This window comes from Monodon monoceros, unplaced genomic scaffold (genome assembly GCF_005190385.1).
Source record: "Monodon monoceros isolate NGI ecotype Baffin Bay Population unplaced genomic scaffold, NGI_Narwhal_1 Super_Scaffold_12, whole genome shotgun sequence".
NCBI lineage: Eukaryota > Metazoa > Chordata > Mammalia > Artiodactyla > Monodontidae > Monodon > Monodon monoceros.
Genome location: NW_021703768.1, coordinates 101,468,183 through 101,481,981, shown reverse-complemented (window position 1 = coordinate 101,481,981; position 13,799 = coordinate 101,468,183). Strand labels below are relative to the sequence as shown.

Genomic DNA, 13,799 nt, shown 5'->3' with positions numbered 1-13,799 from the left:
AAACAGAAGAGCAAACTAAACAGACAGCAAGCAGAAAGAAATTAATGAAACTAAAAAACAAAACAAAAAATAAACAAGAAACCAAGAGACTAAAACCTGATTCTTTGGAAAGATTCCAATAAAATGACAAACCTTTAGCATGATTAAAATGAATGAATAAATAAGCAAACAAAGAGATGACATAAATTACCAAAATAAGCAATGAAAAAGGAGGGGCATTACCCAGACTACACAGATACGGTAATAGGATAATGGAGTATTATGAAAAACCTATGCCCATGAATTTCACAGCTTACACTGAACAGACAAATTCCTTGAAAGTCACATACCACCAAAGTTCAACAAGAAGAAATACTTCTGTATCTATCAGATACACTGAATTTGAAGTTAAAAATCATCCAGCAAACAAAACATGTTCAGATGATTTTACTAGCAAGTTCTGTCAACACTTAAGGCAGACATATGACTAATTCCACACAACCTCTTCAAGAATATAGAAGAGGAGGAAACACTCTCCAACTCATTTAATGAGGTAAGCATTTCTGATACCAAAATCAGACATAACGAGTAAAAGAAAATGACACACAAATATCTCTCACAAACACAGGCACAATAACAGAAAAACACTAGCAAACTGGATGTAGCAATATATAAAAAGTATAAACACATTATGACTGTGTGGGGTTTATGCCAGGAATTCAAGGTTTAGTCAACATTTGAAAATCAATCAATATAATCCAGTTTATCAATAAACTAAAGAGAATTATATGAACATCTTATTAGATGCAGAAAACTCATTTACCAACATCAACATCATTCAGAGATACAAAAGTCAGAAAACTAGAAATAGAAGGAAACTTCATTAACCCAATAAAGGTCATCTACCAAAAAAAAATCATATTTAAGGGAGAAAAAAATGAATATTTTCCTCCTATTAGCACGAAAGGGGAAAAGATACCCACTCTCACCATTTCTGTTCAGTATTACAATATTGGTTCTAACTAGTGCATTAAGACAAGAAAAAGAAAGACATACAGATTGGAAAGAAATAAAACTCTAATCAGAGACATGACTGTTTACATAGAAAATCCCAAAGGTTCTAGAAAAAAACCTACTAGAACTAGAATGTTTAGCAACAGTTGCAGAAAACAGGGTAAATATGCCACCAATGAGCAAATGTAAAAGATATAAAGGCACCAAAAAACCATAAAATAGGTAAAACTAATAAAATATGTACTAGATCTGTATGCTGAGAACTATGAACACTGATGAAAAAGATCAAGACAGACCTAAAAGAAAAAAGAGAGAAATAGTATACTTATGGCTTAAAGGCTCAATATTGTTAATATGTTAATTCTCCCCCAAACTAATTAATGGATTCATTACAATCTCAATTAAAATCTCAGCAGGCATTTTTGATAGAAATCAATAGATTCTAAAATTATATGGATAGGCAAAAGAACTAGAATAGCCAAAACTATTTTGAAAAGAACAAAGTCACTGGATTCACACTACCTGATTTCAAGACTCAGTTAATCAAGGTAATCAAGACAGCATAGAACTGGCAAAAAGATAGTCAAAAGATCAATGAAACAGAGTCCAGAAATATATATGCTGTACTGATTTTTGACAAAGATGCAAAGACAACCCAATGAAGAAACTTTTAAAGTCTAGCTTCTCTAACTTAATATAAAACATCTGAAATTCACTGATGTTTGTTGCATGTACTGAAAAATACTATCAACTAACAATATTTATAGAACATTCCAACCAATATCAGACTAAATACATTCTTTTCAAGTGCACACATAATATTTACCACAGAAGACCATATTCTGAGCCATAAAACAAACTGTAAAATGATTATCTTTCAGTAAATGGTGGTTGAACAAGATATTTATATTCAAAAACATGAATCTCGGGCTTCCCTGGTGGCACAGTGATTGAGAGTCTGCCTGCCAATGCGGGGGACACGGGTTCGTGCCCCGGTCCAGGAAGAACCCACATGCTGTGGAGCGGCTAGATCCGTGAGCCATGGCCGCTGAGCCTGCGTGTCCAGAGCCTGTGCTCCGCAACGGGAAAGGACACAAAAAAAAAAGGCCCACACACAAAAAAAAAAAAAAAAAAAAAAAAAAAAATGAACCTCAACTCATAAGAAAATAAACTCAAAATCAATCTGAAGTCCAAATATAAAAGCTAAAACTTATAGAAAAAACATAAGCAAAACCTTTGTGACCTTGTGTTAATGTTAGCCCAGGATTTCATATGTAATATATGAAGTACTATCAATTAAAAAAGGATAAAACCAGGCAGAGATTGGGAAAAAATATCTTCAAAACACACATCTGGCAAAGGATGTGTATTCAGAACACATGAAGAATTCTCAAAACTCAATAAGGAAACCCATTTTAAAATGGCTAAAAGATACAAAAGAACACTTCACCAAAGAAGACAATTTTCAGATAGTGAACACGTATGTGAAAAGATACACACCATCATTAACCATTAAGGAATGTATATTAAAACCACAATTAGATAACACTACATACCTTTTAGACTGGCTAAAAATCACTGGTATGCTGGTATATGTTTAGCAATCAGGTCTTTGGGAGAGAAGACCCTGAATTTTAGCTTTTGCTTATTTCTGTGGCATAAACATACCCTCTGTGGCTGATTTCTCCCGACTGAATGTGGAGCTAGGAAGATATGTTACTTTCCACCATACGGATACAACAGACATAATACAGAAACTAGTAAAACATAGTAATTAGGAAGTGACAAGTTTTATATATTTATTACCTTTGTTTTTTTAATATAATTTATGTTTATATAATTTAATTTTTAACAATGGCTGTTTACTAAACAGTTTACAAAATTCCTGAAAATTTAAACATCAGTTCTTTCAAGCCAGTATAAGCCAGCCCCAAGCGTGCCACTGCCTGAAATAAAACTGACACTAACAAGTGCTGACAAGGATGTGGAACAACTGAATTCTCCATCATGGAAGAAAACAGTCTGGCAGTTATCTTTTTCTTCTTTCCCTTTCTTTCTTAGAATGTTTTACAATTTTTTTATATTTCAGAGATAAAATGAATGAAAACCTGACTAGAGACTAAAACAGGCAAATCCAGAGGCACTTAGTTTCCTTCAGACTAGCCTTCAGGATTCAAGCACTCAATAATACATACAAAGTGTGACTCTTTGAATAGGAATAAAGTGTCAATATATATACTTTTAAAGAAATTTATTTATTTATTTTTGGCTGCAATGGGTCTTTGTTGTCGCAGGCAGGCTTTCTCTAGTTATGGTGAGTGGGGGCTACCCTTCGTTGCAGTGCGTGGGCTTCCCATTGCGGTGGCTTCTCTTGTTGCAGAGCACAGGCTCTAGGCGTGCAGCTTCAGCAGTTGTGGCATGCCAGCTCAGCAGTTGTGTCTTGCAGGCTCTAGAGTGCAGGCTCAGTAGTTGTGGTGTGTGGGCTTAGTTGCTCCGTGGCATGTGGCATCTTCCTGGACCAGGGCTCGAACCTGTGTCCCCTGCATTGGTAGGCGGATTCTTAACCACTGCGCCACCAGGAAAGTCCCTAAAACTTCAATATTAAAATAACTTTTATGATGGGAGGAAATACCATAACATACTTTTGTCTTGAAACATCATGCTTTCATTTTAATGAAACCATATATTATCAATTCTCAGACTTGGAGAACACTGTCCTAATGGACATGGTCTTGGGTTATATTACTAGTTATTATTATAACTTGAGTTATATCATTACTAGAGCCATTAACTTGCAAAACTAAAAGTAATTAACTTCATCTCCCTATGCTTTATCTCCCTTGAACCTTTCTGGCTAAAAGTTTGGCAGTCTCTTAGAAAGTTAAACATGTATTTACCACACAACCAGCAATCCTACTTCTAAGTATTTTCCCAAAGGAAATGAAAATCGTTCATACAAAAATCTGTACATAGGGCCTCCCTGGTGGCGCAGTGGTTGAGAGTCCGCCTGCCGATGCAGGGGACACGGGTTCGTGCCCCGGTCCGGGAAGATCCCACATGCCGTGGAGCGGCTGGGCCCGTGAGCCATGGCCGCTGAGCCTGCGCGTCTGGAGCCTGTGCTCCGCAACGGGAGAGGCCACAACAGTGAGAGGCCCACGTATCACACACACAAAAAAAATCTGTACATAAGATGTTTATGTCGTTTCTAGTCATTAATGCCCCAAACTGTAAACAACATAAACATTCTTCAACAACAAACAACTGTGATACACAATGGAATACTAAATTCAGCAACAAAAAGGAATGAATTACTGATACATGCAACAACATCAATAAATATTAGATACTTTAGGTTAAGTTAAAGAAGCTACATTCAGGAAATTTCATACTGTTTTATTTATAAAAAATATAATTCCATTTATAGGAGTCCATTTATATGAAATTCTGGAAAAGACAAAACTATAGGCAAAAAACAGATCAGTGGGTGCCAGAGGCTGGGAGTGGGAGGCGTTAACTACATGAAAGAATTTTTAGGAGGTTATGGAAGTGTCCTATATCTTTGATTGAGGTGGTAGTGAACTTTACTGAGGTAAATTTTATCACAACTAAAAACTATCATCACAGGAAAAAAACACCAGAGTTCAATTTTATAGGAAAGTGGGCATTTGAAAAGTAACATTAAGGACAAATCTAGGGAGTTCCCTGGCAGTCCAGTGGTTAGGACTCTGAGCTTTCACTGCTGAGGGCCTGGGTTCAATCCCTGGTCAGGAAACTAAGACCCCACAAGCCGTGCAGCATGGCAAAAAAAAAAAAAAAAAAATTATTCTTTTTAAGAAAAAACTGAGCACCTCTGCCTCAAGCAACTACATAGAATAACATTTTTTACAGGTACTAAAAATAGTTCATTCCAAAACCCTTATATTTAATGGCTTCCAGGGAAAGTAGTCAATTAGAGTTATACCTCGTCATAAATCTCTTTCTAGTATTTTCCATGCTGTTGCCTTTAAATACCTGGTCACGAAATGTCTTTCCTCTTAAACATAGGTAATTCATAATGAAATTTTCAAAAAAATTAGAACATTTAAAGTTGGATGCCAACCCAAAGGAAACAGAATTAGGAAAACAAGATATATGCTGTTACTACCTGTTGTGTTAGAACAATAGATACTAACTTCAGTTCTTTATCAAAAGACTCTTTAGTCTTACTCTACTTGCTCTCTTGATAATGTCACCCACTTTTCAGGGTTTCAAAGATCATCTCTATGCAATTAAGTCACTCCAGTTTTCTATACTATTTCTGTACCATGTGCATATTTCAATCACACATATATCACCTGGTATTGCAGATGCTTGTTCACACAGGTGTGTTTATTATGTTGACTCCTGTTGGTTCATATACTCCGTAAGGGCAAGGACTAGATTTCTACTAAACTAGTTTGGTTTAGTGTCACCATTCAATAAATTGTATTGAATCTGTATCTCTAGCCACCCAGTATTTCTAGCTGTCTGATAGTATCTGCATTGGTGTAACTTATTCCCAAATGAAATAAACTTATAATTCCTTCCCCTAGACGTTGTAAGTCTTAAGATGTCTATCTTTTAATCTGCTATTGCATCAACTTCTTTCTCTCCTTTATTATTTGCACTTTTCTTCTTGAGGCTTTTAACCTCAGATTTAAAATAACCTCTGGCTCATCAACCTACCAATGATACCTCGCACTCAAATTTATCCCTCAGACCACTAGCACATTAAGCTTCCTAGGTGATCATGTTACTGCCCTGAAAATCTTCCAGAGCTCTCACGTGCCTACAAAACAAATTTCAAAGCTGTTCACAATCTCACCACATTAACCTGTAACATCCTATATTCAGCCACTCAGAATTATTTATGGTTCCCTAAAATATAGACTGAACCTTAAGTGACACGTGCCATTCTCCCACACTGAAATTTCATTCCACCCTTCGAAGTCTCTCTTAAATATTACCATCTCAATGGCTTTTCCTAGCCAACAGAAACACTTACTGTTCATCTACTATGTGTCAGGAACGCTGATAGGAGTTAGAATCGCTCCCATTTCACTGGTACTTTCAGTGTTTTCAGATCATATAGTCACAGTCTGTCTGTATCAGAGCTTTCTGTATATCTTTCTTCTCCACTGGAGATTTTCTGTCCTCAAAGATTTGCATTATCTTGCTAATATCTGCACTCCTGTTATCATCTAAAAAGTATGGTAGAGAGTAAATACTCAAGTATTCACTGAAGTCAACTAAGTACAGTATCTTCTGAGCAATTATGGCATAGGGTTACATGGTGGGAAAGGAATTCTAAGACCTGTGAACCTCCCATCTGGAAATTTCATTTGAAATGCACTATAAACTATCATGTGACAGTGTTGGGGAAACTGTGGTTCTCAACTTAACTTCAGCGGACCTTAAGATTTGAGGTTAGTACAAGAACCAGGTGTAAACATCTACAGTCAACCAATTTTCAGAAAGGATGCCAAGACCATTCAATGGAGAAACAGTCTTTTCATCAAATGGTGCTGTGACAACTGGATTGCCACATGCAAAACAATGAAGTTGGACTTTACCTCATACCATATACAAAAGTTAACTCAAAACGAATCAAACCCCTAAATGTAAGAGCCAAAACTATAAAACTCTTAGAAGAAAATAGATATTCATGGAATTCATGGAAAAGACTCTGACAAGTACAGGTTTCTGGTAACTGACTATACTGCTGAACTGAATGAATAAGCATTTTCAGAACTCTAATGGAAAACTGATGAATTCATAAAAGTGCTAACAAAAGATCAAGATAAAAAAAAATTACATGGGACTGAGTGAACTGATGAGGATGATTATAATTTTTGTGACTTTCTTTTTGAATAAAAAAAAATGTGACATAAATTTATGTAAAAAGAACTTAATGTAAAACAATGCCACTCCTCACATATTTTCTCTTGTTTTGGAAAATATATTTTCTGTTAAAAATGTGATTTATGCTGACACGTAATAGGTTGATTATTGTTAATATGAATGAATTAATAAATTTTAAAAAAACAGATATAAATCTTCATGACCTTGGATTGGGTAGGGGATTCTTATATATGATGTTGAAAGCATGACCAACAAAATAAAAAACAGATAAACTGGACTTCATCAAATTTTTAAAAAATGTGTGCTTCAGAGAACACTGTCAAGAACATGAAAAAACAATCTACAGAGTGGGAGAAAAATTTTTGCAAATCATGTATCTGGTAAAGAACTTGTATCTACGATATACAAAAAAATTCTTATAAATAAAAAGACAGGGCTTCCCTGGTGGCGCAGTGGTTAAGAATCCGCCTGCCTATGCAGGGGACACCGGTTCGAGCCCTGGTCTGGGAAGATCCCACATGCCACAGAGCAACTAAGCCCTTGCGCCACAACTACTGAGCCCGCACGCCACAACTACTGAAGCCTGTGCACCTAGAGCCCATGCTCCGCAACAAGAGAAGCCACCGGAATGAGAAGCCTGTGTCCCGCAACAAAGAGTAGCCCCTGCTCGCTGCAACTAGAGAAAGCCTGCACACAGCAATGAAGACCCAATGCAGCCAAAAGTAAAATGAATAAATAAATTTATAAAAATAAAAAATAAAAAGATAACCCAACTGAAAAATGAGCAAAGGCTCTGAACAGACATTTCTCCAAAGATGTACAAACGGCCAATAAGCATATGCAAAGATGTCTTCAAGAAAATATAATCAAAACCACACTTAGAAACCATTTCACATGCATTATGATGGATAGAATAAAAAAGTCGAATAATAACAAGTGTTGGTGAGGATGTGGAAAAACTGGTTCCCTCATACATGGCTGGTGGGAATGTAAAATGGTGTGGCCATTTTGGGAAACCACTCCAGCAATTCTTCAAATGATTAAATGTAGAGTCACCATATAACCCAGCAATTCTACTTGTACACAAATGTTTATTGCAGCATTATTTATAATAGTCAAAATGGGGAAACAATGTAAATGTCCAATGAATGACAAAATGGATAAACAAAATGTGGTATAGCCATACAATGGATTATTATTCAGGCATAAAAAAGAATTAAGTATAGACTTTGAAAACATTATGCCAACTGAAAGAAGTCAGTCACAAAAGACCACATGTTACATGATTTCATTCATATAAAGTCTAGAATAGGGACGTCTATAGAGACAGAAAGTGAATTAGTAGTTGCCTAAGGTTGAGAGCAAAGGAGTTTAGGGAATGGGGACGGGGGTGAGAGGGTACGAGGTTTCTTTCTGAGGTGATGAAAATGTTGTAGTATCTGTGAATATACTAAAACCCATAAAATTGTACATATTAAATGCGTGAGTTATATGGTACGTGAATTATAACTCAATAAAGCTGTTTAAAAAAAGAACAGGTGAAACTAACACAACACTGTAAATCAACTATAATCCAATAAAGAAAAAAAAAAGAACAGGCATATGATATAAATTTCCTGACCGTTTTAAGGTGTTGTCTTGCTACTTCATGCTGCCTTAGGGCAAGCACCTTTTAAGCTTAGGACTATATCATTAAAAAAAAAAAAAAAAAGGCAGTAAAAGTGGTATTCCTAAACAATGTAAAGCCTCTCAGGTACAAAAGAAGAACAAGCTTTTGCCATATATTTTCCCTTTTCAGTCCCTTCCCTGCCCCCATGCCAGCCCTTCTCCACTCTGTTTCATAGTCACAACAGAAACATACACTAGGGGTTTTAAATATGTTTTAGCTACTGAACATAGCTTTATGTGACTGTTCTTAATTTTGAAAGGAAAGTTTAATATTGGGATAAAAACATACTCATAGCATACATATACACTAAGTTGTATAGTCATTACAAGCTTAACAATTATGACATGGAAGCTGTGTATAATTTGATTTTCACTTATATGGATTTCAACTGATTTTTTTCCTCCAAATGCCCTCAAATGAAAAAGTTTCTACATGCATAATATTTTTAAAACTGACTTAATTTTTTTTTAAATAGAAAGACATTAATTTTTATGCCTTTCTTACAATTTACGGCTTAGGTAAGAACTATTCAAAGCAGATGACCTGTATCAGAATCACCTGGGGCTTTGCAACTCATTGTTGTCCTTGGGACTAGAAGCAATGTCATGAGGAGTTTGTTAAAAATGCAGAATTTGGCTTATCCCAGACCTACAGAATCAGAATTTGCTTTAACAAGATCTCTAGGTAACTTATATATAATGTTTGAAAAATAATGATCTAGAACACTTATAAAACATGCAGATTCTAGTGAGGCAAAGGCATCTGCATTTTAAACAAGAATCCTATGGTGTCCCCTACACACTGAAGTTTGAGAAGCACTATTCAAAAGAAAAGGGGCATACTGAAAAAACATTCCTTTAGAGCAGCTTTGGTATACTAATAAATGCTGCTATATATCCTTCCCCAGATAGTTTGAAAAGCAAAAAAAAATTTCTGAATTTTTAAGTCTCACAGTTATACTACCTTAAAATTAATACCCTGAATGAGTCTCATGAAATAAGGGGTTTAGATGAACAATCAAAACCAACTTTTTAAAAAGTTTTCATAATGCAGTAACCAAAAAAAATTTATTCATACTCAAAATTCTGTAGACTTCTACTGAAAAGTCAAATACCTTACTAAAAAGTCCCATCCAAATGGGAAATATAAGTTATAGTTCCTTTTACTCAACTTTAAAAGACTTCAATTAAACAGAATGCTTAGTGTTCACAATATTCTAGTTTAAACGATGTTAATTAAGTTTATTCTGATCCTTGCTGGTGGAAAACCTTTGTACCTCTCACAAGGAATACAGGTCTTAGGATCATGTATAGACACTAACTTTCAATACGTGTTAAGGTAGCTGTAGAGTATACATAAAGACTACAAGGATATTTGCCCCAAAATGTAATTTGCTGTGCAAGATAATTTTTACTAATTCTTAGGGGATGCTGGTTTTGACAATTAATTCAGCAAACATTTGCTAAATACAATCAATGGTCAAGATTTTGTGAGGAAACAAAGATGATCAAGGCACTATCCCTAGGCCCAAGAAGCATATAATCCTGAGGACAGGTGGGGTTTGGGCAGGAACCTGCATATACAATTAGCAGAATGTGGTCAGTACCGAAAACGGGTGCCGGAAGTTCCAGTTTCAGCTAAGTGAATGCCAAATAATGGATATTTTACAGTAATTTCCAACTGATTTGCTGCAGAGTTCAACAAGCTAGGAAAGCTTACTAAAAAGCAGTTTATAAAGAAGTACAGCCCAAGATAAACAATTCTCTGGGAAATTTGCTTATATTTTAATACACATACACACACTTAAAGTTGGGCTATGAGGTGTGTGCGCGCTCATCAAAGGCAAAGCAATTCAAATATGAACTGGATACAGGAGGCCCAATACAGTTAAGTTCACAGAGGGCGTTTCCTTTGACAAAAACAGGAAGACTTAGCTTCAGAGATCGCTGATCATGCGAGGAAAGAGGAAAAAGGAGTGAGGATCTGTTTTTATTTCTCCCCTGGTAACTTAAAAAAAAAAAACCTCCCCCACCGCCCAGCAGTTTCCTGAACTATTCCCTCCCTTCAACTTTATATTTTATCAACACTATGTTCCTTAAAAAGCTTAAGAACTAAAGAAGACAAGCAAGACCGGTCAAATGCATTTACCTATTTAACAGTCCAAAACAAGTACCTCCCTCAAGGGGAACTAGCAGTCCATAAAGGGCCAGGACCGGGAAAAGTGCATCCACACGCTCCCTCCAGCGCCTCGGCCACTGAGCACTCTCTTCACTGCTCTCCCCTTTCGGAGGCACACCCTTCCTTGGGAAGGGAAAAGCAAGCACCTCTTAAAAGGGGCTGCGGAGGTTGCCCGGCAGCGCGGTGAGGTTTGCGGGGACCCAGGGCAAAACCTTCTCTGCACTGGAAGAAGGGGTGCAAGTGACACTGACGAGGGCCAGCTGAACGGGGAAAGGGCACTGCGATGCTCTGTCCGGTCCCGGCCCCTCAGGGGTTCAGGTCGGGCCCCCGGCCCGCAGTTTGCTCTCTTAAGCAGGCCTAGCCGCCCAGGCCAACTCCAGCCCAATGACAGGTCCCCGAAGTGGGGTCCGCGTCACAGGTGTCGCCCCAACCAGGTCCTTGCAAATCCCGGGGGGTGGGGAGGGACAAGTCGGGGCACGGCAAAGGCACCGAAAGGTGAGACGCGCGGCAGCGACGGAGAGCAGCACCCACGGCGACGCGGTCTCACCTCTAAGGTGGAGACAGTGCTGGTGAACAGGTCCTCACCGTCCTCCAGTTCCTCAAAGTCGGTGGGTTTCCCGACCCCCAGCGGAGGAGGTTCTCTCTCAGCCGCCATCTTCGCTCGCCCAGACTACTGCGCGAGCGGGACCTCGCGGACCTGTCACGTGAGCACGCACGGCTAGGCTGGCGCGCGGGCCGCTGTGCTCCCCCTCCTCCCCGGCCCGCCGCGCGCGGCCCCGCCCCCGGCCACGAGCCTGCGCCCGCCCGGCGCGCGCCGCGTTCATCCCCGCCCATTTGCCTCTCCTTCCACCTCCACGTCTGGGTCGCGGCCACCTTTTCACCGCCCACTTGCTGTACTGACTTTTGTGGAAGAATCTTGGCTTTTATTGCCACGTCCCTTTCTTAGCAGGACTAGGCCAAACGATTTCTGTTGTCGTTACCAGTTTTAAAATCTCCTTTAGGAAGTGGGAGAGCTTGGGGACCAGTCTTTGGGCTTGGATTATGCACAGACTGAGGGCAAGATTGAGGATTGGCGGAAGAGAGACGTGTCTCTTAGATCTCTAGGCTGTCCCATAGAACTTTCTGACATGATGGAAATGTTCTATATCAGTAGCGTCAAGTAGAGTAGCCGGTGGCCAAGCACTTGAAATGAGACTAGTGTGACTGAGAACTGAGTTTTAAATTGTACTTAATTTTAATTAATTTAAACCTAAATAGTCCGCGTGTGGATAGAGGCTACCTATTGGACAATGCAGCTCCAAATAACAAAACCCACCCTGAATAACTTGTTGTCTGAGGTTTACTCCAATTTCATCACAAGGCAGCACACAATATTTTTCCTCAATAAAGTAAGAGTCAGAAAGGCTGGAAAAATGACAATTAGGAAAATTAGTGGATGGTTAGTAAGAGTATCAAACGCAACTCCCTTTGCCAATTAATAGATCTTCATTGTCGGAGGGTCTCTTGAAGACCTTCAGCTTCAATTACCTCACCTCACCGCATAGGATTATTGTCAGGATCAAATGAGAAAAAATGTGAAATTATTCTGAAAGCTAAAGATTGCTATGCCAATGCAAGGTTTGTTCATGGAAAAATAAAAAGGCATTGCAGGTAGCAACCTGAAGTTACAATTTTGCTGGAGAAGAAATCTTCACAGGGATTCTTTACAAATTAAGTATATAGAAGCCCTCAGCCCTCACTGACCTGGGAGTTAGAAGGCCTGGGTTCTACTGGCTATGTGCCAGACTTACTTAGCATCACTGTAATTATTATGTTTTTAAGGGTATTGGAGCAGAAGATTTTCTAGTCGCTAGGATTTCTTCCACCCCTAAATTTCTGAATTTCTATGATTATTGTCAAGAAGGATCAACCCAAACCAGAACTAATTTAAGTAAGTATACCAAGTCACTGCTTGGTATCAAATGTTGCCTGGGTGAGTTGGATGCATGGGCCAATTGTCACTGTCATGCTCCCATCACCATTGCCACTGCCGTCAGCTCGTCTGGAATCAGATGTTGAGGCACATTCCCTGGCCTGCATTCCACCACCTATGGACAGTCTGTGGCCTGTCACTGATCAGAAACTTTAATCTCTTTTGAAAGCTCACATTGTGGCTTGAGGTGATTCTTCTCTGTATCCTTTTTACCTGTGCCTCTGTTTATTGCTTACTACTTTCTGTCTTATGCTATGGTCATTTATATTCCCAGCATGTCTTTTTTATTGGACATTTGAATTAGTTGAAATATAGGTCCAGCTGCTTGTAACACAGAACCACATTCCAAGTGGCTTTAGAAAAATGTCGTGTAATTATCCCTCATGTGGGAAGATGAAGGCTCCATGAGCTTATCCAGGGATTGCAGGCTCCTTCTGTGGTCCTCTTCTCCCTAGGGTGTAATCTCTTCCTCATGGTCCACGTTGGCTAACCACCACAAACCACATTCCAACAGGCACAAAAGGAGTAAGGGAAATGCAATGACATCCCCTTTACTTTAAGGGCATAGTCCAGAAATTGCACGCACCACTTCTCTCCACATCCCTTTGATCAGGTCCTTACTTACATGGCCATCCTAGATACAGGAGACTAGAAAATGCCATCATTATGCCACCCCCTAAAAACTAGGGGTTCCCTTACTCTGGAAGAAATGAAGACTATTGTAGGAAACCAGCAGTCTCTGTTATAAAGCATCTGTTCACTCTTTTTATGGTAGCATATCTGAATTTCCTTCTGGGTAACCATTCTTTCCTACTCTAGCCTGGAAGTCTCCTCCAGCTCAGGAATGGAGTGTATGACCTAGGCTTAAGCCAAACCTAGCATTGACTCCCTTGGCCCTAGTGATTAGTGGGAGGTCAGATTCAGCCTCATTTCCCCAAACTCTTAGCAGCTTTGATTGTCTTTCTTTCCCTATTCAACCTAAATTCTACCAGGACTTTAAGAATTGTCTTGCTCTTTTTCTTGCCTCATTTTCTTCCTCGGTCCTTTGCTTTTCTGTTATATCTTTTCTGAAATCCCAAATTCAGTCATCAGCTTCTCTAATCTTAT

At 38.7% G+C, this 13,799-nt stretch overlaps 1 protein-coding gene across 1 annotated transcript in view; it reads right to left on the bottom strand.

The window, feature by feature from the left end:
* SNX2 (sorting nexin 2) overlaps positions 1–11,424 on the bottom strand; it is a 53,785-nt gene extending 42,361 nt beyond the window's left edge. Inside the window, exon 1 of the mRNA XM_029217615.1 lies at positions 11,268–11,424. Within this exon, the coding sequence (XP_029073448.1) occupies positions 11,268–11,375 (108 nt within the window). The 5' untranslated portion in view covers positions 11,376–11,424. The remainder of the gene's footprint in view (positions 1–11,267) is intronic.
* Positions 11,425–13,799: the final 2,375 nt, after the last annotated feature.